This window comes from Rana temporaria, chromosome 7 (assembly GCF_905171775.1).
Source record: "Rana temporaria chromosome 7, aRanTem1.1, whole genome shotgun sequence".
NCBI classification, from domain to species: domain Eukaryota; kingdom Metazoa; phylum Chordata; class Amphibia; order Anura; family Ranidae; genus Rana; species Rana temporaria.
This window is the reverse complement of record NC_053495.1, coordinates 41,405,130-41,432,889: the sequence shown is the minus strand read 5'-3', so window position 1 is coordinate 41,432,889 and position 27,760 is coordinate 41,405,130. Positions and strand designations below refer to the sequence as shown.

The window sequence follows — 27,760 nt, the reverse complement described above, 5'->3', positions numbered from 1 at the left end:
TATATTATGTGTACATATATATATATATATATATATATATATATATATATATATATATATATATATATATATATATATATATATATACACACACACACACAGTATATATACTGTATATATCATCTATATTCATTCCTATATTAGATTTTGTTTTGTTGTAGCTTTGATGAAGGGGGAGTGCTTTCTGGATCCTGAAATGCATTAGCTGTTATTTAGCACAAACTATTAAACCAATTAGAACCCCCTATTTGATCTGGTACTCCCTCTATTGATATATTTTGTTTTCTGAAATGGGGACACAGACAATAAAAGTCTGACACAGTTTCTACCCCTTCCCCAGTAAATAAAAAACATTTTAGGCACAGGTCTAGTACTCTAGAAAATGATGTCAAAGTATGTTCAAACTATATTTTTGCTTTTCATATTTTCTACTACATATTTTAACCTAAACAACCTAAACATCATTGTAGAGTGTGTATTTACTTTATTTGTTACACAGTATAAAATGATGATCTAGATGTAGGAACAAAGATGGTCTCTGGACAGCCGCATCTCGGAAAAAATTGTAGCCTTTTATTAAAACAAGGACAGCACTACAAGTCACAGCAAAATAAAATAAAACCTGACTTCCGGTGCTTAGTCATAGCTAAAAAATGATCTAGATGTGCTTGGGATCTGAAATTTTTCAGGTTTATAGGTGAATATCTTAGTAATATGCATGCCAATTTTTTGTAGGGCGTGGTGAATTATAGTTAGGGCCAAGAGAAATGGAGTAGGTGTCATGCCAGACAAAGTTCAATACGAGCCGTGATTAATGGATGAATGTTGCACCTTACCCTTTTTGGGGGTGGGTGATGAAGCATGATTCCATGTTTTACAAATTTCTTTAGTCTCAGGCCAGGTTAACATTGGTACAACATGACAGTCGTACCACCTTGGATCCGACTTTGCCCTGCGAATTGAAGTCCGACATGCGTCTGACTTCGAACGGGGATCAGACTTTTAAGGCACTGTGTCTGGTATAAATCTTTAGGGGGAACTCCACGCAAAATGTAAAAAAAACCTGACATGGGTTCCCCTCAAGGAGCATACCAGACCCCTTGGTCTGGTATGAATTTTAAGGGGAACCCACACACCGAAAAAACAGCAAGGGGGTCCCCCAAAATCCATACCAGACCCTTATCCCAGCACACAGCCCGGCAGGTCAACAAAAGGGGTGGGGATGAGCGAGCCACCGTCTCACTCCTGAACCGTACCAGGCCGCACGCCCTCAACATGGGGGGGTGCTTTGGGGCACCCCCACCCCAAAACACATTGTCCCAATGTTGATGAGGACAAGGGCCTATTCCTGACAACCCTGGCCGTTGGTTGCCAGGGTCTGCGGTCAGGGGGCTTATCGGAACCTGGATGCCCCTTTTAACAAGGGGGCCCCCAGATCCTGCCCCCCCCCCACCCCATGTGAATGAGTATGGGGAACATTGTACCCCTACCCATTCATCTAAAAAAATAAGCATCAAGAAAAAAGTCAGTACACAGGTTTTTAAAGTAATTTATTATGGCAGTTCCGGTGTCTCAGTATTCAACTTTGTCTGGCATGACACCTGCTCCATTTCTCTTGGCTCTAACTATAATTCACTACGCCCTACAAAAACAAAGATTGGCACATTTTAGATCCTAAGCATATGTAGATCATGGTGATTGTAAGAACTTATTGGCTTCCCCTCGTATATCCATTAAAAGTAAAAAAAATCTATGCATTTTTATTGCTCATGGAAACTAGCTAGACATGACATCACTTTGAATCTTTGAACAGTTAGGATCTGGTAGGTATGAGCAGACTCCCTTCCCTTTGGTTTATTCCATGATATACAGTTGTCCTGGTAACTGTCTATACCAAATAATTTTCCATTCTTGTCTACATCTACAAGTTACTATGGTAAAAATTATAGCCCTCACTCATCCGGATTGTGTTATATGTGCCAGATTACTTTAAAATATAATTGTGTAGACAGAAGCATTTTATAGTCCTGAACCCAAATTCCCAATGCTCTTGTAGATTACTTTTCTTGGGACCATCATAATAGTGTCTTGTGCCTATGTCAAACATGTGAATTATGAATTCATTAAAGCTTCCTTTTTTATTTATTTTTTAGAAATACAAAGAATTTGAGAAAGAAGTCTCAATAGAAGAAATAGATGGACTTCATCTTGTAAAAAAACTTGCGAAGGATATGGAAGAAATGTTCCACAAAAAGTCTGAGGCCGTTCGGGTTGGTATATATATATATATTTTTTATGTCAGTACTGCTATTCTGTGGTTTATATTAGCATGCATGCTGATGTATGTGTGTTCTCTTTCCAGTTCAGTCAGAGCAGTAATATTTAAAAGGAACCTGTCTCTATGTTTACTCAAACGCTCTCCAGTTGGTCCTCACCTTGGCCAATGGCCATACTTCTTCACTGTTCTGTTTGGCTATAGTCAATGCTTTCTCATATAAGGGAGCATCTAACCTTCCTCTGTTTCTTTCTGGATGTAGTGCTGAGGCCTGAATGGCCCGCACACTGTCATGTAGTGGAGGTGAGAATGTTGGTTACTCTTTATAAGCTCTGACACACTGTCATATAACTTAGAGAGAGTTTAGACTCCTGAAGGAAAACAAGGACGGGGGTCAGGTAAGGATCAGTGGGTGGAAGGTGGGGTGTCTAGCATGGGAGGCTGTCATATTGCCCGTTCTCTTTAATATTTGCTTTGATATGCCAAAGACTTAACTATAGACGTAACAAAACAAAAGTTTGCTATGGTCAGCATTTTCTGGTTATAAGACAATTCATGCAAGCAAAAATAGCATTTCCATAAAATACTTTTGGATACACTAACGTTACGTACTGTATATAGTTTGGGAGTCTCTATGAGATTGCTGTAAAAGCAGATTGGATTCTCTGCCACTAAAAGGATTGACTTTGAGATGGAGACTAATAAGACAGGGGGGACCTTAGTGGTTTTGCTTTGGCATCCCTAACACTCATAGATGATGCTAGTGTTGTTTGTCTGTCTCCCTGTATTGCATAGTGTTCGATGGTGCAAAAGATAAATGTATTTGACTTTTTAATCACAATTAGCTGATGCTAGTAATACTCTATAGAACTTATGCCGTTACACATTGTTGATCATCACTCGCCTTTTATTTGTTTGACTTAGGCCTCGTACACACGATAGGTTAACCAGAGGACAAGGGTCTGAAGGACCGTTGTCCTAGGTTAACCGATGAAGCTGACTGATGGTCCATCCTGCTTACACACCATCAGTTAAAAAAACGATCGTGTCAGAACGTGGTGACGTAAAACACAACGACGTGCTGAAAAAAACGAAGTTCAATGCTTCCAAGCATGCGTCGACTTGATTCTGAGCATGCGTGGATTTTTAACCGATGGTCGTGCCTACTAACGATCGTTTTTTTTTCCCATCGTTTAGGAATCCATAGGTTAATTTTAAAGCAAGTTGGCTTTTTTTTAACCTAAGGTTAAATAACCTATGGGGCCTGCACACGATTGGTTTGGACCGATGAAAACGGTCCATCAGACCGTTGTCCTCTGGTTAACCTATCGTGTGTACGAGGCCTAAGTTTGCTGACTCATGTTACATATTTAAAATACCCTCATCATATTGAGCTGGAGGTCCGTGGTGGTGCGGGGTAGGGGACAATGTGAATAAATATCAGCTTATTAGTAGACAGATTTGAAATGTTTCCTTCAGAAGTTGTTAACCTGGCACAAGATCAGGGCTGGTCATTACACCTACTGGAGGATGCCCTGAAGTGGTACAGTACAGCACACCACCTTAGATGGAGTGAATAGTGGTAAATGAATTGTACCACAAGTCCAAGTTGTTTTCAGTTCATTGGTCTTCTGCCACTTTAATGAGATCATGTATAAGGGATGTAATAAAGGGCCCCATAATGAGAGTAAAGGACACCAGGATCAGTGTGAAGGGCCCCGTTCTCAAAGGGTCAGGGCTCCTTCATGAAACAAGAAACAAGAAAAGCTGCTCCAGGTGAGTGAGTCTCTGGTTAATCCCCACACACACTAGTCAGGTGCTAGCCCAGCTCGCATGCTGTATAACGTGAAGAAATAATTCCGGACGGCAGCACTTCCAAAAATCCTTTTATTGAAGCTTCATCTGACAAGTGGTTGACAGATGGAGCAGGGGACAAAGAGGTAGACGTGTTTCTCACAGGTAATGACTAAGCACTGATATTTGCGCGAAACACGTCTACCTCTTTGTCCCCTGCTCCATCTGTCAACCACTTGTCAGATGAAGCTTCAACGAAAGGATTTTTGAAGGTGCAGCTGTCCGGAATTATTTCTTCACAGGGCTCCTTAATGGGTTTTTTTAGCACTAGGGCCATGAAGCTTCTAGTTACACCTCTGATAAGGGTAAATGTACACAGTTAGAGGATTTGTGTTTTACGTCTGATTGGTTTTACAAAACATTTCTGCAGAATTTGAATCTGCCTGCTCTGCTTTAATTTTAAGAGCCAGATCAAACACAGGGTAACCTGGACAGGAGGCTACAGTATAGGCCACTAGATGTCCAGGGTGCCCAGCTACCACCTCATTGCATTTGCAGTAAACCAGGAAGATATATATATATATATATATATATATATATATATATATATACACACACACACATACATATATACAGTATTTACAGTGCCTTGAAAAAGTATTCATACCCCTTGAAATTGTTCACATTTTGTTGTGTTACAACCAAAAACTTAAATGTATTTTATTTTGGATTTCATGTGATAGACCAACACAAAGTAGCACATGATTGTGAAGTGGAAGGGAAATGATAAATGTTTTTCAACATTTTTACAAATAAATATGTGAAAAGTGTGGGGTACAATTGTATTCAGCCCCCCTGAGTAAATTTTTTGTAGAACCTCCTTTCCCTGCAATTACAGCTGCAAGTAAGTGTAAAAAATTCCCAAGAAATTATTTAGGTATATAAATATAAATAGTAATAAAGCGCGGCCAGAGCATATTGAACTCATAAAGGATGATTAAAGGAATTTGGCTACAAAGGACAGAAAGAAGGCAAAGGAGCGATACAGGGGGATACAGTAACCAAGACTGTAATTTTAAATTTTCATAACATGTCACAGGAATTAGAAATAGACATGAAAAACTTAACATAAATAAGTCACCGGGACCAGATGGCTTACACCAGAGGGTCCTTAACGAACTCAGCCAGGTGATAGCCAGACCATTGTTCCTAATTTTTATGGACAGTTTACTGACTGGAATGGTGCTAGCTGATTGGAAAAAAGCCTACGCCAATGGCACCAATATAAAAAAAAAGGCAGACACATATCCCTGGGAACTACAGGCCAGTTAGCCTAACATCAATAGTCTGCAAGTTATTGGAGAGGATGATAAGGGACTATATACAGGATTTTAGTAAGGAAAGAGTAATGAAAAATTGCCAGACCAATTTAATAACCTTCTATGAAGAAGTGAGCTGCCATCTAGATAAAGAAAGGCCTGTAGATGTGGTGTATCTGGATTTTGCAAAGGCATTTGATACTTTTCCCCACAAGCATTAACTGTACAAACTGAGGTCTGTCGGCATGGACCATAGGGTGAGTACCTGGATTGAAAACTGACTACATGGGCAGGTCCAACAGGTGGTGATAAGTGGTAAGTATTCAAAATTGTCTGATGTGGAAAGTGGTGTCCCCCAGGGATCTGTCTTCGGACCAATCCTATTTAATGTATTCTTAAATGATCTAGAGGGTGGGATAATCAGCACAATCTCAATATTTGCGGATGATAGAGCAATAACTTCTACACAGGATGTGACAACCTTGCAAGAAGACCTAAACAAAATAATGAGATGGTCCTGGGGAATATAGGATGGAAAAGGACCTGGGGGTCCTAGTAGATGACAGGCTCAGCAATGGCATGCAATGCCAGGCTGCTGCAAGCAAAGCCAACAGAATAATAGCATGCATTAAAAAGGGGATTCACTCCAGAGATAAAGCAATAATTCTCCCGCTCTCCAAGACTCTGGTCCGGCTGCATCTTGAGTATGCCATCCAGTTCTGGGCACCAGTCCTCAGGAATGATGTGCTGGAACTGGAGAGAGTCCAGGACCTCAGCTATGGGGAAAGACTACAAACATTGAACTTATTCTCTCTGGAGAAGAGGCACTTGAGAGGGGATATGATATCAATGTACACATACCGTACTGATGACCCTAGCATAGGGAAAAGACTATTCAGTGAAAGGGAATTAGACAGGCACCTCAATAACCACAACATACATGGGTATATGATGCACTATTGACATAAACACATAGACACACACATTATAGGTTTAATTGGATGGACTGATGTCTTTTTTCAATCTCACCAACTATGTAAGTATTTTTTAGGATGTCTCTACCAGCTTTGCACATCTAGAGTGACATGTTTGTCCATTCTTCTTTGCAAAATAGCTCAAGCTCTGTCAGATTGGATGGAGAGCATCTCTAAACAGCAATTTTCAAGTCTTCCCACAGATTCTCAATTGGATTTAGGTCTGGACTTGGACTGGGACTTTCTAACACATTAATATGCTTTGATCTAAACCATTCCATTGTAGCTCTGACTGTAAGTTTAGGGTCGTTGTCCTGCTGGAAGGTGAACCTCTCAAGTCGTTTGCAGACTCTAACAGGTTTTCTTCTAAGATTGCCCTGTATTTGGCTCCATCTTCTCATCAACTCTGACCAGCTTCCCCATCCCTGCTAAAGAAAAGCATCCCAACAATAAAATGCTGCCACCACCTTTTTTCACAGCGGGGATGGTGTGTTCAGGGTGATGTGCAGTGTTAGTTTTCTGCCACACATAGCATTTTGCTTTTAGACCAACAAGTTCCATTTTGGTCTCTTATGACCAGAGTACCTTCTTCCACATGTTTGCTGTGTCCCCCACATGGCTTCTTGCAAACTGCAAACAGGACTTCTTATGGCTTTCTTTCAACAATGGCTTTCTTCTTGCCACTCTTCAATAAAGGCCAGATTTGTGGAGTGCACAACTATTAGTTGTCCTGTAGACAGATTCTCCCACCTGAGCTGTGGATCTCTGCAGCTCCTCCAGAATTACCATGGGCCTCTTGGCTGCCTCTCTGATTAATGCTCTTGTTTCCCGGCCTGTCAGTCTAGGTGGACGGCCATGTCTTGGTAGGTTTGCAGTTTACTCTTTCCATTTTTGTACGATGGATTAAATTGTGTTCCGTGAGACGTTCAAAGCTTGGGATATTTTTTTATCACCTAACCCTGCTTTAAACTTCTCCACAACTTTATCCCTGATCTGTCTGGTGTGTTCCTTGGCCTTCATAATACTGTTTGTTTGCTAAGGTTCTCTAACAAACCTCTGAGGGCTTCACGGAACAGCTTTATTTAAACTGAGATTAAATTACACACAGGTGGGCTTTATTTACTAATTAGGTGACTTTTAAAGGCAATTGGTTCCACTAGACTTTAGTTAGGGGTATCAGAGTAAAGGGGGCTGAATACAAATGCACGCCACACTTTTCACATATTTATTTGTTAATAATTTTAACAACCATTTATCAGTTTCCTTCTACTTCACAATTATGTGCCACTTTGTGTTGGTCTATCACATTTAATCCTATAAAATACATTTACGTTTTTGTTGTAACATGACAAAATGTAGAAAATTTTAAGTGGTACGGATACTTTTTCAAGGCACTATATATATATATATATATATATATATATATATATATATACTGTATATATATATATATATATATATATATATGTATATTACATAATATAATAATTTCAGCGTATCAGTGTAGAGTTTATACAGATTGGACTAGGATGGGGCTGTTTTTAGCATATCAATCTGTCCTTTACAAATAGCTGTTTACTGGTCTTTTAGGCCACTCATTGTAAGTACCTTGTAGATGCATTACAGGAGACAATCATATTATCACAGAGAGATTTGTATTCCCAGAGCCAGGCATTGTAAAATTAAGAGCTTTGCCTTTTCTTTCAGCTTTCACAGTATACCTGAAAATAAACATTAATGTCAGTAAATTGACAATTTACATAAAAACTATATGTCGCTTTCTATCTTTTCATCTGCTGTATTGATGCCACGGAAGTCATTTTCTGAGTGCAGTGTTTTTTGTCCTTTTACCGCGGCTTAATGTACAATGATAAATTGAGCATAGAAGCCGTGTAACGCAATTTACCTCTTTCTTGTTTCAATGACAGAAAAAATATTTACGCTGCTATTAACTCTATTCCCCCATATAATAGTAATTTTTAAAGGGAATGTTTAGTGTTTGTTTAGATATATATGTAAACCCCAAAAAATTGATGGAAATGATCTTATCAATTTGTTTTAATATTTTAAAATGTTTTTTTTTTTCTGTAAATAGTTTGTATTGATATAGTACATAGGCACAGTCAGATTTGGTAATTACACAGGCAGCCCTTGCTTCCTGCTTTGTTGTACCTTACATATACTTTGACCAAATGTATGTGAATCATCATCCAAACGATTGAATTCAATTATTTCCAGTGAAGGGCGCTGTTAAAGCATACAAAGACATTTCAATTGGACTTAGATCATTTTAGACCATGGGTCTTCAAACTACGGCCTTCCAGTTGTTCAGGAACTTCAATTCCCATCATGCCTAGTCATGTCTGTGAATGTCAGTGTGTTACAATGCCTCTTGGGATGTGTAGTTCTACAACAGCTGGAGGGCCGTAATTTGAGGATCCCTGATTTAGACAATTTCAAGCAGGGCCGTCTTTAATATTGATTGAACCCTGGGGAAAAAAAATTCTTGGGCCCCTGAGCTGAGCTAGCCAGGTCACATGATATTGACATCACACATGTGGGCGTGTGTACAGGCTGCAGTGGAAATCTCCTCCTACCGGAACTCTCAGCACTGGAGAAACTGTGCAGTTTATCACTGACTGTGGTATACAGATCAGCCAAAAAGGTATATAGTAGCAATATTTTTTATGTAAAAAGAAGATTTATAAGCTGTGGGCAGGCAGGTGAACTATTTTCATATTACTGGATTTAGTAACAATTTAATGACCACAGTTGCAGGCAGAACTTTCAAACATGCCCCTTTATCTCCCCAGTGGGCAGAATTCAGTATAGTGGATGGTGTAAATTGCCTCAGGGGGGCATGATATACTTATGCATGCCGCTTCTATTTACATGTGACTGCTGCTGTTCCATCTCTATTTACATATGAATTCCACCACTATTTGCATATCAATGCAGATTATTTACATGTAAACACAGGGTCTGCAGGTGAATCATCTGTAAACAACAATAGGGCATAGCTGGGCAGCATTAGTAACCGACATTCACACTGAGATATCAGGACACAGCACGGGACTAACACCTCAAGGGACAAGGGTATTTAAACTGGGGTAGTTGGCAAGTATGGGGCAGCTGCTTTGGGCCTCACAACAATGACATGGCTCAGGGCAGCTTCCCCTTTTGCCCTGCCTTAAATAAGGCCCTGATTACAAGGCACATCCAGCTTTGTGTGAACAGTTTGGGGAAGGCACTTTTCTGTTCCAGCATGACTATGCTCACAAAGCCAGCTCCATAAAGACATAGTTAGTTAAGTTTGATGCGGATGAACTCAAATGGTCAACACTTCATTTTGAACACATCTGGAATACCAATTGCCAGCCAGACTTTCTCACCCAACATCAGTACCCAATCTTACAAGTGCTATTTTAGTTAAATAGGCACAGAATACTACAAACACAACCTAAAGCCTTATGGATAGCCTTCCAAGGCAAGTAGAGGCTCTTAAAGCTTAGTTTTTTATTGGTATGTCAAATGAGTTCATATAGGTGTGATAGTCAGGGGGCCTTATATTGTTGGCTTCAATACCGCTTCACACAATGCAAGTCTGGTATTCAGCCGTGTCCCTGCGCACAATTCATTCTTTATGTGGCTCATATCTCAATATTTGTTCAGTAGGGAGTTCGAATGATTGTTGTGTCTATTATAACTGGCCTCCAGTGGCCAGTCTGCAAATACCTACATTTACTACAATACCCAATTGAGAAAGATTCAGGCTGTCAGTGGAGCAGTGATATATGTTTGCTGTAGGCGGTAGGAAGTGGTGGTGTGGTAATAAAACGGCACATTAAAGATGAATTAGCAGTTTAGGAGAGAAGAGAGCTCAGCAGGTATTTAGTGGGTACAGGGAACAGAAGGAGCACCTACCTTGGTTTTTCTACTAGATCTCCAAACTAAGACCCTCTAGCTGTTGTGGAACTACATGTCCTTTGAGGCATTGTAAGACATTCACAGACATGACTAGGTATGATGGGAATTGTAGTTCCTGAACAACTTGAGGGCCATAGTTTGGAGGCCCCTGTACTAGAGGCTGCAAGATGCTAGTGTGAATAGAGGCCCGGATTCACGTACAGCGGCGTATCTTTGAGCGGGCGTAACGTATCCTATTTACGTTATGCCTCCACAACTTAGACGGGCAAGTGCAGTATTCTCAAAGCACTTGCTCCGTAAGTTGCGGCGGCGTAGCGTAAATAGGCCGGCGTATGCCCGCCTAATTCAAATGTGGAAGATGTGGGCGTGTGTTATGTAAATGTTATGTGACCCCACGTAAATGACGCTTTTTACGAACGGCGCATGCGCCATCCGTGGATATATCCTAGTGTGCATTGCTCCAAAGTACGCCGCAAGGACGTATTGGTTTTGACGTGAACGTAAATTACATCCAGCCCCATTCACGGACGACTTACGCAAACAACGTAAAATTTTCAAAATTCGGCGCAGGAACGACGTCCATACTTAACATTGGTACGCCGCATGTACGCCTCATATAGCAGGGGTAACTTTACGCCGGGAAAAGCCTAACGTAAACGGCGTATCTGTACTGCGTACGTTCGTGAATTTGCGTAACTAGCTGATTTACATATTTCTAGGCGTAAATCAGCGTACACGCCCCTAGCAGCCAGTGTAAATATGCAGTTAAGATCCGACGGCGTAAGAGACTTACGCCGGTCGGATCTAATACAAATCTATGCGTAACTGATTCTAAGAATCAGGCGCATAGATGCGACGGCTCAGACTCAGAGATACGCCGTCGTATCTCCTTTGAGAATCTGGGCCTAAGACTATGCATTTTATTTGAGAATTATCTGGTCATATGAAAAAACCATCCTGTGATATAGTCACATTAAAACTGAACTCAAGGCAAACAGCTAAATACATGGATTAAATACATATAAGCTGTTTTATATATCAAGGGATTTGTATTTCTGACCACGCACGCCTGAGATTTACTCAGCTCTGGCACGGCACAATCCTGACTGTCAGGGAAGAGCGCCAGATTTTTCTCTGTTCTTTTTTCGAATTGCACTTACAGGTTCCCTTGCTAGTTGGCTTATTTGTGCTGCTTCTTGATCGTCTTCTCTGAGCTCTGCTGTCTAGACTGCCAGTAGCCTGCAGGATACTAATACCAAGCTCAATTCAGGTACTTAGCTACCTGTATAAAATAACCGAAAACAATGAGATAGTGATATACAAATTATTGTGTGTGTGCATATAACCACATACATATACAAGTACAAAAAAAAATGGGTGGGGAAAGTCCAAAAAAGGGGAGTGACACTAATATACCAGTAAACAATATTGTTGAATAGTCCTTAATCGAGGGCACAGTGCTGAAGAGGTCCAGGTACAACAAAATCCAACCATGTAGGGGTGCAGTTCATCAATACTTAATCCAATCAATAACGTTGTGAAGTGAAAAATGTTGAAAAACACAAAAAATAAAATATAAAAATAGAAATAAAAATAAATATAAAAATAAAAATAAAAATAAGGGTCAAAGTATTTCAGAAGAAGGAGGCCTTGTATCCAAAAAGGGTGAAAGATAGAGAGTGAGCCGTAACCAAGATCTCATATATGCACCTCTAGTGATCCCAGCAGCTCACCTCTAATCTGGCAAGCTGGATTGAATCAGCCTGATCCTGATGGGTGTGGTCCGTTGTTGGATATCACATACGGGTCTCCATAAAGTGTATTACATGAAAAAGTAAAAAGGGTAGAAACCAAATGGTGTGATAACGTCACAGAGAGGGGTAGCAATGTCTTCTGATTTAAACCAGTGGAGATGCACTCACATGTGGGTGAAAAAACTGGGACTCTTATCCACGAACGCCGAGCTCGTCAGTCCCTCCTTCCTCTCCCTTACTGATTCTCCAGGGTTAGGAGTCCCGTGTCCCCAATGGTTCACGAATCGGCTCTTGTTATGTATGAGGATCTCGGTAGTGTATGTGGGGTAAGAGAGAAGGACAAGCATGAACAATATAACATAAAAGACCTTCCTCCACGAGTGCGGACTCGCAATAAATCTGTGCCTCCAACACTTCCCCTCTATCTGTGGCTCAGTCCGGACACTCAGATGTGGCAGTCATACATGGGGGGAAGTGGAATAAACAACCACAGCGTAGCCCAGTCAGACGTGAAAAGTTTATTTTAAAAGCACTTAAAAACTCACATTTAAAATCGTAATTGCTGCATCAATCCGACGAGTGGCGAACTCGTATGTCCAGTGGTCGGATGCTGGAGTGTGTCAAGCCCTCCAATCCCGACGCGTATCGTCAACATGTGACTTCATCAGGGGATACGCGTCGGGATTGGAGGGCTTGACACACTCCAGCATCCGACCACTGGACATACGAGTTCGCCACTCGTCGGATTGATGCAGCAATTTCGATTTTAAATGTGAGTTTTTAAGTGCTTTTAAAATAAACTTTTCACGTCTGACTGGGCTACGCTGTGGTTGTTTATTCCACTTCCCCCCATGTATGACTGCCACATCTGAGTGTCCGGACTGAGCCACAGATAGAGGGGAAGTGTTGGAGGCACAGATTTATTGCGAGTCCGCACTCGTGGAGGAAGGTCTTTTATGTTATATTGTTCATGCTTGTCCTTCTCTCTTACCCCACATACACTACCGAGATCCTCATACATAACAAGAGCCGATTCGTGAACCATTGGGGACACGGGACTCCTAACCCTGGAGAATCAGTAAGGGAGAGGAAGGAGGGACTGACGAGCTCGGCGTTCGTGGATAAGAGCCCCAGTTTTTTCACCCACATGTGAGTGCATCTCCACTGGTTTAAATCAGAAGACATTGCTACCCCTCTCTGTGACGTTATCACACCATTTGGTTTCTACCCTTTTTACTTTTTCATGTAATACACTTTATGGAGACCCGTATGTGATATCCAACAACGGACCACAACCATCAGGATCAGGCTGATTCAATCCAGCTTGCCAGATTAGAGGTGAGCTGCTGGGATCACTAGAGGTGCATATATGAGATCTTGGTTACGGCTCACTCTCTATCTTTCACCCTTTTTGGATACAAGGCCTCCTTCTTCTGAAATACTTTGACCCTTATTTTTATTTTTATTTTTATATTTATTTTTATTTCTATTTTTATATTTTATTTTTTGTGTTTTTCAACATTTTTCACTTCACAACGTTATTGATTGGATTAAGTATTGATGAACTGCACCCCTACATGGTTGGATTTTGTTGTACCTGGACCTCTTCAGCACTGTGCCCTCGATTAAGGACTATTCAACAATATTGTTTACTGGTATATTAGTGTCACTCCCCTTTTTTGGACTTTACCCACCCATTTTTTTTGTACTTGTATATGTATGTGGTTATATGCACACACACATTAATTTGTATAACACTTTACAGCGCAAATATTTCACTTGTTACAATTATCACTTTTTGTCTATCGAGGTAGACCTCTTTTTTATTTGCAGCAGTATCCCCACTTTTCACTTGTCCCCTCACTCTAGACAGCGCAGGAGTTCACTTCACTTATAATGATATAGTAATGACTATAGAGCTGTATACATTTATGACTTTTACATCTGCTTGGAGTTCAGTTTCAGGTTTTGCCTTTCTTGATGGATTAATGTGATCTAGATATAGGCCATAGAGAATTAGTACTTGTAACAGAATGACCCAGGACAAACAGAGACTTTGTAAGGATGAGGGGTACTCCTGTACCGGCGTCACCAAAGAGTCTTATGTCTAGGCTCACCTTATGTCCGATAGGGCCATAGGGTGACTGAGAAATTATATCCTAAATTACAGGGGACATCACTGATAGTTCATATTGCAGGATCTTGAGATATTGCAAGTTGTTGGTTAATTGTGACCCAACCAGTCAATAGTGACTCATTTCTATGATTAGCCCTGGCTAGTGACATGCTAATTGAGTCTGCTTCTGAAAGACCTCTCATTGTGTGATGCTGCTTTGTGTGAATTCTATTGATATAAGATGTGTAATGGAACTTGTCAAGCTGTATGCGGAGACAGAACGTCTGTCTTAAGATATGGTTTGAGGGGAATGCATTGTGTGATGGTGTTTTGGTTGAGTTCTGTTAATGAAGGAATGTGCAGTGATTAGGTCATGATAATTATTGCCCGGCGCTGAGATGTCTAGAATGTTTAGTAATTAGCTCAAAGAATGTGATTGAAGCCCCCCAAGGTGTGATGTGTGGGTGGGGAGTTAATTGTTCATGTGCCTTGAAAACTGTATAAAAGCTGAGAGTGAACCATTAAAGTTGTCTTCATTTTGGAACAAGTACAGAGCTGCGTGTCTCGTCTTGATTCTGGGGAAATGGGATGGATCGGGTCCTGGTGGTTGGAGTGTCAGATGAGCTGTCGTAGTTGATGGAAGGTCGTAAACGGTGGTGACCGTTACAGTACTTAAAAAATGGTTGGTTAACTACCAGTGCAGTAAACACTTTTGGTAGTTGGTGCAATTTTATAGAGGTATATACTTCCGACTAAAATAGATGGGTAACTATGGAGGAAAGAAGCACAGCAGATTTTAGTACGAAAAGTAGGACAGTCCCTCCAAATGCGGAACCTTTGGAGCTATGTGAATCTGTCATCATGTTTAGCGTCACTGGAATAAGCTTAAAGGGGTTGTAAAGGTAAATCTTTTTTCACCTTAATGCATCCTATGCATTAAAAAACCAAGGGTGAACTGCCTGCGAGTCAGATGTAATGCATTAACCCGCACAGGAATCGCGGTGGTTCTCGCATCGCACCAGTGTGAACCAAGCCTTATTGATGAAATCTACAGAAGACATAGGGCACTACCAGAGGGTCTGATCTTTTAATAAGAAGATGGGTAGCATTAGACCTAATTGCCTTCTCTGCATTGTGCTGTGCTGAAACCACTACAAAGCATTTTCCAAACTTTACCAACAATTGAATGTAGCGCACTTGAAGTTAAAGTAGCTTTCTGTTTTCTGCAAAGAATGAATGCTGATATGCCACAGAGGCTTTGCAAAATTTCTGAGAGCAATAATAATCACTTCTATCTTCACACTTTTAAATTTGAGAGCTAACCCATACACATCCCAGTTACTGAAAGTGATGCTTGAATCAGTCACAATGCACCTAAGTGCTGGAATAACACTTAAAGTGGACTTGTGGCCAGGCTATAGACATTTAAAGTGATACTAAACACACACTTTAATTTACATTGTCCCTTCTATTTCTGTATATGGATAATGACACTGTAATAATTTTAATTAAAAGAAAAACATCTAAGTACATTTTTCCTATGTGATATACAGCTGTCACATGGCCCACCTCCTCTCCAGCCTGTCTGCAGGGAAACATAAGCGGGAGGAGCCTCTAGTCCGATGCTGCTGGTCAAAATAAACAAACAGCCTTTGGAATATAGAATAATAATAACAATAAAAAATAATAATATTAAAAAAACTGTTTTAAATTGGCATGCAAACATATATTTGTAAACAAATGTTTATTATTTTTTTGACAATGGCATGATGTGGATGGATTTCTGCCAGGCGCAGGCTTCCAGCCTGAGTCTTAACCACTTGCTGCCCGGCGTATAGTCATATGAACCTTTCGTTACTCCAAGCGGACATCATATGACATCCTGGGTTTCCCGGCCGTCTAGGGGGCCCGCGCGTGCCGCATTGCTCGGGACCCGATGTGTGTGCCCCGGCGGCCACGATGTTGCCTGGGCACCCACGATTGCCCGCAATCACAGCAGGACCGTGGATCTGTGTGTGTAAACACACAGATCCATGTCTTGTCAGAGGTGAGGAGACTGATGTTGTGTTCCCGATTGGTCTCCTCCCCTTGTGAGTTTTTTTTTTTTTTTAAATTTTATTAATCAAAAAGTAAAAGATAGTGGGTTTTTTTCAAAATTGCTGTTCTTCTTTTGTTTATAGCGCAAAATATAAAAACCGCAGAGGTGATCAAATGCCACCAAACAAAAGCTCTATTTGTGGGGAAAAAAATTCATTTGGATACAGTGTTGCATGACCCCGCAATTGTCATTCAAAGTGCGACAGCCCTGAAATCTAAAAATTGGTCTGGGCAGGAAGGGGGTGCAAATGCCCTGTATTCAAGTGGTTTAAACAAGAGGAAGGTGAAACCTTCATCAATCTACATGTAATATCCCACCCCTATTGTGTTTGTCTGGTTAGTGGGCATGGAAGAGGAGAGAGGGAGTGGACCATCATTTACCACTGTGTATACGCCCACATGTGTGACTCTATAGTCACATGGGCTGCTCAGATGGGATTGGAAGGAAGTTCTCAGCATAGAAAGTCATTGAAAACTGAGCATGTGCAGAGCTGCCAATGCTGCTCTGCAAAATCCTTAGCTGCAGTACAGAAGGGGGAAATAGAGAGCAGCAGGATCTACCAGGATTTTAGCAGAATACAGAAAACGAATCTCATAGTGACTGAGTGAGTATGAACATCATGCAATACAGAATTTATTGATAGTTTTTTATGATGTGGGTTTAGCGACACTTAAAGTATTTACAGATTCCTAAAAAGCAGTAAATAAGCTGTAAAAAAAAAAAGGCCTCCACTGACTTTTGTAACTGCGGCACAGCTCCCCCTGCTCCCCTCTCCTAGTAGTGACTCTCCCCTGCTGGACTACACAACAGGCTCTCTCTTAGGTGGGGCTTTATATGTAAAAAAAAAATGCTATTACGAGAGCTTTTTATTGCGGAAGACACATGCCAGGAGGATTATTTACTAATGAAGTTGAAAATCTTCCCTGAAAAATTCTGTGAATATTTATTTCAATTACCAAATCTTGTAAAAATCATCTGCACACTAGTGGGGATTCAAATTGAACAGGAACCTACTTTTCACATGATTGGATAATAAAGTAAATATTCTACTGGTGCAGCCAATCAAGATGTCCAAAGATGTCAAACCCAGGAGAACACAGGGCAAAGACATTGGCGTTAGTAAATGATGTTATACAGATGTAGCATTGGTGGATAGGAGAGTATTGCAGGCGTTAGTTCAACTTGAGGACAAGGAGACGAGACAGGAGGGAGATGTTCCCTGGGCAAAGCCAACAACACTGGGCCAGATTCACAAAAGAGATATGACGGCGTATCTCCTGATACGCCGTCGTATCTCTGTGATCCGCCCGTCCTAACTATGCGGCTGATTCATAGAATCAGTTACGCATAGATAGCCCTAAGATCCGACAGGTGTAATTGAATTACACCGTCGGATCTTAGGATGCAATTCTAGGCCGGCCGCTAAGTGGCGATTCCATAGCGGTCGGCGTAGAATATGCAAATGACTAGTTACGGCGATTCACGAACATCCGCGTTACCCGTCGCTCTAACTTTACGTTGTTTCCATCTAGATACGCAGCGTAAAACTAAGGCTGCCTCCTAGGTGGTCTAAGCAATGTTAAGTATGGCCGTCGTTCCAGCCTTGAAATTTAAAAAATCATGTCGTTTGCGTAAGTCGTCTGTGACGCTACGACGCACGAGAGCGGAGAATGGCGCCAAATTTAAAAACGTAAACAAACACATTACATACAGTATACTGTAATCTTATAGATTACAGTACTGTATGTAAAAAATACACACCCCCTTTGTCCCTAGTGGTCTGCCCAGTGCCCTACATGTACTTTTTATGCCTGCAAACTGTAGATTGTCCATAGCAACCAAAAGTGTCCCTTTATGTCAAAAATGGTTTTAGAGCAGCTAGAAAACAAAAATAAATTAGAATCACTTGCAGAATTGTGCGATAGCGATTTGTGGGGAAATTCGTCATAAAAAAATTAAAGTAATGACAGCGACAATTCTGCAACTGAGGACATTTCAGTGATTTTGAGTTGATTACATTATTGAATAATTTTTATTATAATTATATTATTATTTGTTAGAATTATTTATAATTATTTATTATATTATAATTTATAATTTTGTTTTTAAAAAAAATGTTATAACCGGGATGCCTACTAGACTCCTGTTTGGTCAGATTTAAGTGAGTTATTCCTAAAAATTACAGGCCTACAGTATAAAACGCCAAATTTCCTTTCAAATAATGGTACCGCTTTCAGCACCTAAAATCGGAAATAATCATAGCGCTAGGGAGGTTAATCAGCATTGGAGTGATTGTCCCGACATGTTTCGCCACCCTGGGCTTCCTCAGGGGATGTTTTAAATACACTTAGATGTGACACTGCATAGAACAGAACACAGTTAAAAACAATACATTGACTTTTAATACAATACAATACAGAAAGCTGATAAAAATAGAGTTGGATATGCTGTCGGCTGCCATGCCCACTCCCAATCGCTCGTATTTATATATATATATATATATATATATATATATATATATATATATATATATATATATGTATATATATTGTTTTATAAATACACACTGTACATGAACACATACCTATGATAACTCGCCTGACCTGCTGTGAATAATTCTTCATTTCCAGGATTATTTACAAATTTTGTATATACGTAGCGTTATGTTTGTTTCTATCATTCTTGTTAATGTGGCATCTAAATCCTTCTAACCTCACAATGCAGTAAATGTGTGTCCTGGCATATTATGGTGCTGTTATTTTGTAAAAAATCACTGGCAGAGCCTTTCATTTTGCGTCCAAACTGAATTGCTTTTTTGGCAAATGAAATTTGTGTGCTGATCATTTCATGGGCAAAACGCTGGCACCCTCCTATTCTCTCCAGAGAAAAACAAAAGGTTGCAGAGATTCTATTGTTTCTACTTTAATTTGCATGCTGATGTTGCGATAAATGATTTTTCCTATACTGACTTCTCAACAGATAATTGCGGTCATTGATTAAAGTTTTATCGTGGTTTTCGCAGACATGTTTGGACTGCACACGCCAGAACAAATAAGCCTCTTTACAAGTAGCGCACAACCAGTGCATTAAGAAAAACTCTGTCATGTTAATGTTTGGCTTTATTTAACGCCATCGCTGGGGCTCTGCAAATCTATTTTTCTTAATTGCAGAGTTTTCAGTGCGAATAAGATATTTATTTTTAATTGTTTCTGATCTGCTTTACAACATGCTAACACTGTGTAATATTTCCATAACCTCAATGCTTATTATTAGTAAACATGTTATGAATATCCTTCTTTTTTTCTTTTCTTTTTTTTTTTATCGTTCTTTTAATTTTCCTTGTTACCTGGCGTTCAAAGGCGTGAAGATTCCCACCGCGGCGGGGTTGTATAAAAGTAATTGCAGCTATACAGTAATTCAATTTCCGGATATTCATGGTTCACTACACTGATGGGGCTTAGCTGCGGAAGCCTGGGAATTTAAAGCTTTTTATCAGAGAATTCCACATGTAGAGAGCTAGTTTTCAAAAGTACAGTTCTTGGGCAAATGAACACAGTCAAACACACTTGGGGACACTTTTTTTGGGGGTGACTGAAGCTGGTCGTGCTCTCAATTATACTTCCTTAGTCGCTTGCTGAATGTCTGCCAGTTTTCAGTTATTTTCATATGCAAAGTTGTGGAATTTATTTATGTCTTGAAACAATTGCCAAAAGTTTTCAAGTGCAAGGACGCTTTACTGTAGGGTCTCATTTATCAAAAGTGTCTAAACAGAAAATACCAGCAGGCGGAACAGCCAGATTCAGTGGTGGATTTTGGGCCCTGGGGTATAGGATACCAGTGAGTATTATATGGAAGTAGAACAAGTAAAACATGAATAAGTTCATGGAAAAAAAATATATGTGTGCATGTATTATATTATATACATTAATTTAGAAAAAAAAAAATATATATATATATATATATATATATATATATATATATATATATATATATATATATATATATATATATATATATATATATATATATATATATATATATATATATATATATTATTTTGCAAAAGTGAGTACAGCCCTCACATTTCTGTAAATATTTTATTATATCTTATCATGTGACAACACTGAAGAAATTACACTTTGCTACAATGTAAAGTAGTGATTGTACAGCTTGTGTGTTGTAACTCAACACACAGCCAATAATGTCTAAACCGGTGCCAAAAAAAGTGAGTACACCCCTTGGAAGCACCAAAATAATGTCCACTGATTAATCTATTCTTGTACGGTTTTGTGAGTATTTCACTTTTTACTAATAAATGGTGTTTGATGCCTCGCACACACGGCCTGACTTTCTGAGAAAAAACGTCTGACTGGCTGTAGCCTCCATCTGACTTTTTTTGTCTGAAGTCTGACGGACCTTAGATAGAGAACCTGTTCTCTATCTTTCCGTCGTACTTCTGACGGACTCAAGGCGGACTTTTGCATGGTCAAAAGTCCGACCATGTGTGCAAGGCATTAGAGGTAATGCAATAGTCTGGTGTGCCCTTCTTGTTGTTTTTTCATCTATCTATCTGTCACCCGAGCTGGAGAACGGGGCAGTGTCAGTGATCGTCTGTTCCCTGATATAGGGAAAGACGATCACTGATGTCACATGTCCAGTCCCGCCCACCTACAGTTAGAAACACATATGAGGTCACACTTAATCCCTGCAGTGCCCCCTAGTGGTTAACTCCTAAACTGCAATTGTCATTTTCACAGTAAACAGTGCATTTTCAGAACAGTATTCAGTTCAGGATTCAGTTTAGGATTCAGTTTAGGATTCAGTTCAGGATTCAGTTTAGGATTCCGTTCATAATTCCGATCAGGATTCAGATCAGTATTCTGTTCAGAATTCAGTTCAGCATTTAGTTCAGCATTTAGTTCCGCATTCAGTTCAGCATTCAGATCAGTATTCCGTTCAGAATTCAGTTTAAGATTCAGATCAGTTTTCAGTTCAGAATTCAGTTCAGCATTTAGTTCAGGATTCAGTTTAGGATTCAGTACATGATTCAGTTTAGGATCCAGTTCAGTATTCAGTTCAAAATTCACTTCAGTATTCAGATCAGTATTCAGATCAGATTTCAGTTCAGAATTCAGTTCAGCATTTAGTTCAGAATTCAGTTTAGGATTCAGTTTAGGATTCAGTTCAGGATTCAGTTTAGGATCCAGTTCAGTATTCAGTCCAGAATTCACTTCAGTATTCAGATCAGTATTCAGGTTTTTTTTGTGCTGAAAATGCCCCTCTCTGCTTATACTCGAGTCACCTTTTTGCGCCCGATCTCCCGGACTTTGGGGACCCGGTACCGGCCCCAAACTTAGCACACGTGTAGCCACACTCTTCCTCTACAAGTGTGCAAAGTTTGTTGTCCGGAGAACCTATGGCCGAGGAGCCTCGATTTTTCAAACCGGGCACCCCTTCCATAGAATCCCATGTTAAATGGTAATTTCTCCAGTGAATTTGGGGACCCTGTACTGGCTGGTCGTAGGTCCCCTGGACCCAGAACCTGGCACACATATAGCCCAATTTCTCCCCTACATGTGTGCAAAGTTTGTTGTCTGGGGGACCTATGGCTGGGGAGCACCGAATTTTCAAAGCTGGGCACCCCTTCCATAGACTCCCATGTTAAACGTCAGTCTAGTCATGGACACAGTGAGACATGGACACAGTGAGACATGGACACAGTGAGACATGGACACAGTGAGGCATGGGCACAGTGAGGCATGGACACAGTGAGTCATGGGCACAGTGAGGCATGGGCACAGTGAGGCATGCACATGGACAAAGTGGGGCAAAGTGAGGCACAGTGAGACATGCAGGTGGACACCCTAGGCTTATACTCGAGTCAATAAGTGTTCCCAGTTTTTTGTGGTAAAATTAGGTGCCTCGGCTTATATTCGGGTCGGCTTATACTCAAGTTTATACAGTAATAATAATTGGTGCGGTTTACTACCACTTTAATAGCCCAAATGAAATACTTGCCAAAAATACAATATCGTTTTTGATCGGCTCACATATTTTCAAAAATGACAGGTCCACTTGAAGAAAAAGATTGAACATCTGAACAAAATTGCTCTCAAAACTTTTTGCACCAGATTTTTTTGTTTTGTTCAAATTGTTATTATCCTGTTCCAAGGTTTCCATTTGCTGCCAGGAGAACTCATGGTTGTGTGTTAAAATTGTGAGCTAGGTCGAGCTGCCATTTTCGTAAATAACTCACTAAGTAAATACGTAGTTCTCTGCTGCACAAATAAGCTGTTTTTTTTTTTTTTTTCCTTTTAAGCAGACCATTTTTATGTATTTCCTGCCTAATATAAATAATTCTCAAGGTTGGGGCGTGGCCAGGCAGCCGATGTAACCGGACGCACTCTCAGCTCTCTCCGCCGAATCTCCTGACATCCATCCTGCACGCTGCCCGTCCTGCCTGGTCTTGGTGCCCAAGTGCTGCGGAACAGTGCCCTGATCATCCCGGTGCCCTCCGTTCCTAGATCCGAGGAGAATGTCGGCGGCTAGGAAGCAAAACGCAAACCGAGCTGCAGACAGCATGGCAAGCCAAGATGGCGCGCAGGCCTCCCGCACAGCCAAGGAGAAGCACAGGGATGGAGCGGAGAGACTTTTCTCCAGAGTACTGGATGCGGGTCCCGGCGCTCTCCCGGAGAGACAGAGCGAGCTGACCGGGGGAACATCTGATACGGACGATACTGTCCCTCTGGAGGATGGCGGAGGCCCGGAATTCCTATGGAGCGCCGTGAGTACTCCTAATAGCAACCCCACTAGGCCGCAGTCTCTCCCCAGCCCTGCCTCTGATAGTGAGCCCTCACTTAGAGACATTTTTGCGGCCATTACCACGTGCAATACCTCCCTAGCTGCCCTGACTGCTGACATCAAAGGGGTTAAAGCGGAAATAACATTTTTGAGGCAAGATGCACAAAAATTGAGGGAAAGAACCTCTGCTGCAGAGGGCAGGATAAGCTCCATTGAGGATGACATGGCCCCCATGCAAAGAGATCTCTCATATAATAACCATCTCCTCACTCAACACTCATCCCGATTAGAGGAATTAGAGAACAGAATGAGAAGGAATAACGTGAGACTGGTTGGTTTGCCTGAAAGAGCTGAAGGAAAGGACCCTGTTGAGTTTATTGAAAACTGGCTGGTGACTGCTTTTGGCAAAGAAGCTTTCACTCCATTATTCTCAGTTGAGAGAGCACACAGAGTGCCTTCTCGGCCTCTGCCACCGGGGGCCCCTCCAAGACCCTTTCTGTTTAAATTGCTCCATTATAAAGATAGGGATGCTATACTGCGCAATGCTAGGCTTAAACCTGAAGCCATGAAGATTGATAATGCTAAAATCTCCTGCTTCCCTGACTTCTCTGCTGAGCTACAAAAGCAACGTGCAAAGTTTATAGACATTAAACGCCGCCTCAGAGCTCTAGATGTAAAATATGCTATGCTATACCCCTCCAAGCTAAGGGTGGAAGCTCTAGGCTCCGTTCACTTTTTTGACCTTCCGTCTTCGGCCGCACAGTGGCTGGACAGAGAGGAACGCTCAATCCGTGATGGTCGCATCCAACGCCGCGCTCAACAGGACGGGTAATACTCTGATTTAATTATCGCTGACAACTACCTGTTTGTTCCTATTCCAAGGCGGAGAAGCTGCTGATGTTTAATCCACATTTTACTAATTGGGCTACTTTGTTTTAGCTGCTGAGAAGTTTGAACACTTTGGTGCACTTCCACTGTTGCCCCCATGTGGATTTGGCTGCGGCCCCACCTTGCCTACGAGCACATAAGTTTGGCCATGTTGGCCTATGGTTATATGACTTTGTTTTTTCTTCTACTATCCCTTCATCTTCTGTGCAACCTCGCTGGAGGACCACCTCGATTCGTCGTGTACCACTCCCATCCTGAACTTGCCACCCCTCTTGTGACTACCTCAACTGCGTATTGCTCATTGCTCTCTGTATCGTCCCTACTACTGATGCTGCACCTTCCTACCCCGATACATATCTCTTGCGTCTGCCGGAGGTCGGATGCCCATTTTCTCCTTGCCGGTCTGATCTACCACCCTCATACTCAGTATGATAGTACTGTTATTACCATGCATGTTTTACCTGTTTCTAAACTACAATGGCTGCATTGACTAGATTTGTGTCTTGGAATGTGAGGGGTTTAAACAACCCGGTTAAGCGCCTGGCCGTGCTCCGTACGGTCAGGCGAATAGCTGCTGATATTATTTGTCTGCAGGAGACTCACCTCCCCCCGACCTCCACACCCCAATTTGCGGTAAGGCAATTTAGCCACCAATTTCATTCTACCTTCTCAGTGTACTCGAGGGGGGTGAGTATCCTGGTCAAGCAGGGCGCGCAGTTTACGGTCCTGAAAACACAAATTGACCCCGATGGGAGGTATATCTTTATCTTATGCTGTATACACGGTACTAAATGTATTTTGGCTGGAATATATATTCCTCCTCCGTTTTCATCTAGTATATTGAAGGTATTGACAGATTTCATGGCCCGCTTTACGGGAATACCTGTATTAGTGATCGGTGATTTTAATAACTGTCTGGATAATACTAGGGATAGAATGTCTGCACAAGGAGAAGTGGGAGTACGGGGAGGGAGCGGGCCTACTTCGTTTGCCCGCTTAATAGCGGAAATGGGCCTCACAGATGTCTGGAGAGCTCATAACCCGGAGGCCAGGGTTTACTCCTGTCAATCGGCCTCTATTGGTTGCTTGTCCAGAATTGACCTTGGTTTAGGGAATGATTTGCTCCTACCAATGTTGGAGTCTTCCCAGTACCACCCCAGGCAGGTCTCGGACCACTCCCCATTGTCAATAGACATCAGGTGTGGAGCCCGCAGGGGTAATACCCTTTGGAAGCTCAACCCCTTCTGGCTATCGCTTATTCCAGATCCAGATCCTATCCCGGAACTACTCACAAATTTCCTTGAACGAAATTTGAACACGGCAACATTGAACGTGGTATGGGATACGATTAAAGCCTTCCTCAGAGGCCAATTCATTAGGGAAATTTCCAAGGTCAAAACGTCCACAAAGAAATGGGAGATGTCGGTGCTGGAGGAGGTAGGATCCTCTGAAGGCAGATATATAGCTGACCCCACGGACGATAATAGACGTTCGTGGCTAGCGGCACAAACCTTACTTAAAGACCTATCCATGCAGTTAGCTGAAAATAAACGTTTCTTCCTACAGCAGAGCCACTTTGAAGAGGGTGAAAACACAGGTCACATGTTAGCACTACTAGCTAGATCACAACAATCATCCTCTCACATTACGTCGATCACGAATCACGCGGGGACTCCGTGTCACTCAACTAAGGAAGTCATAGAGACCTTCAAACTCTTTTTTCAGGAAGTATACTCTTCCAAAGTTAACCCCACTCAGGCCGAGATTTACACGTTTCTAGACAAATACCCCATTCCATCTTTGTCTGCTTCGGATGTTGCCCTGCTCAATGCTCCTCTAACAGAGGAGGAATTACTAGAAGCACTAGCACACTCGAAAAATGGTCGAGCCCCGGGGGCTGACGGGTTACCATCCGAAGTGTACAAAAGATATGCTACCCAACTCCTCCCTACTCTTCTTAAAGTCTATAATCATGCACTTGAAACGGGTTTCCTTCCCCCATCCATGAATGAGGCCCTTGTGGTGGTCCTGTTGAAACCTGGTAAGGATCCCTTGTCACCGGATTCCTATAGGCCGATCTCACTTCTGACATGTGATGTCAAGCTGTTGGCCAGGGCTCTGGCTAGCAGGTTGGCTAAATGCATACAAAAAGTGATTCACAGAGATCAGTCGGGGTTTATCCCGACGAGGTCAACTTCGCAGAACTTGCGCAGACTTTTCTTAAACTTGCAAATTCCCCCGGACAATGTAGGAAATAGGGCGGTTCTATCGTTGGACGCCGCCAAGGCGTTCGACAGCGTAGAATGGCCCTATCTTTGGGAAGTCCTGAGTCGATTTGGGGTGGGATCCACGTTTTTGAAGTGGGTTCAGCTGTTGTATAGTTCCCCGTCGGCGAGAATGCGCGTCAACGGGGAAGTATCGGAACCCTTCCATCTTGCTAGGGGCACCCGGCAGGGGTGCCCTTTGTCGCCCCTGTTGTTTGCCCTGGCTCTCGAACCACTGGCCATTCACATCAGGCATATGCAGGAAATAGTGGGGTTTCAGAGAGGACCTAGGAAAGATGTTGTCTCCCTTTATGCGGATGACACTCTAATATACTTGGGAGATACAGACGGCTCTTTAAAAAATGTTATGAACCTAATTGCTGGCTTCGGTCGGCTCTCGGGTTTCTCTATTAACTGGAATAAATCGGTCCTTATGCCCTTAGATCCCCTGCCGGGTCCATTGCCTGACTGCGCAAGGGACATTGCTGTGGTGGATGAATTTCGTTATTTGGGCATACAGGTCACACCACTCCCGCTTCAATACCTAGACAGGAATCTATCTCCACTACTACAAAAACTCCGCCTAAAATGCTCAGCCTGGAGGAAATTGCCACTGTCTGTGACTGGTAGAGTCAATTTAATTAAGATGGTTTGGGCGCCTCAGCTCCTGTACATCTTTCACAACTCTCCAATTTGGATTACACACAAATGGTTTACTCGGATAGACTCTCAGTTTAGGGAACTAATCTGGGGGGGAAAAGTGGCTCGTATTAGTCTACACTCACTGCAGCTTACAAAAGATCAAGGGGGCCTCGCGGTCCCACACTCGAGGTTCTATTTTATAGCCTCACAGCTCCAGCATCTTGGTAATTGGGCTGTGGTTGATGACTCGGATCCGATCAGGTCATTGATAGTCCCAATAGATTCGGCACTCCCGGCACTGGTGTATCTGGAGGCTGGTCTTACCCAGTTCCCTGATACTCTTCCCACGATAACTCTATTGAACACTCTATGGAAATATGTGAGAAACACTTTTAAACTTAAAGCGATCTGCCAGTTCACTCCAATTTGGAGAAATAAATACTTAGGAGAGCTCTTTACACTGAAGGGCTTCGGCCCATGGGAGAGGCTCGGGATACATTATGTTACCCAGTTGTTCTCTGGCACTGTCTTTAAAACTTTTGCGGCCATGAAAGAGGACTTTGGGTTACATAACACCCAATTCTATCAATACCTACAGTTGAGACACGCAGTACAGTGTGAGGGTAGACTCTCCCCACTGATTGTGGTAGCGCACCCTCTGATGAGAGATGTGCTCTCCACGGAGGACAGGGCAGGTATGATTTCACGGGTATATGCAAGACTGCTCCAACACACTCATGATGCCAGTAAACTTCCCTGCAGACGTGGGTGGGAGCGTGACTTGGGACCTATAGATGGGGAAACCTGGGAGTTGTGTCTGACATCCGCCCCCTTAGTCTCAGTCTCTGCATCTCAAAGACTATCACATTTATATTTACTACATAGGGTGTACAGGACCCCAGCCAGGC

The 27,760-nt window shown here is 41.8% G+C and overlaps 1 protein-coding gene across 3 annotated transcripts in view; it reads left to right on the top strand.

The window, feature by feature from the left end:
- Nucleotides 1-27,760, top strand: part of CACNA2D3 (calcium voltage-gated channel auxiliary subunit alpha2delta 3) — a 1,177,822-nt gene that overhangs the window by 300,324 nt on the left and 849,738 nt on the right. For all 3 annotated transcript variants that reach the window (XM_040359261.1, XM_040359262.1, XM_040359264.1), the window contains one exon: nt 2,154-2,270. In XM_040359261.1, coding sequence (XP_040215195.1) covers nt 2,154-2,270 — 117 coding nt within the window. The remainder of the gene's footprint in view (nt 1-2,153; nt 2,271-27,760) is intronic.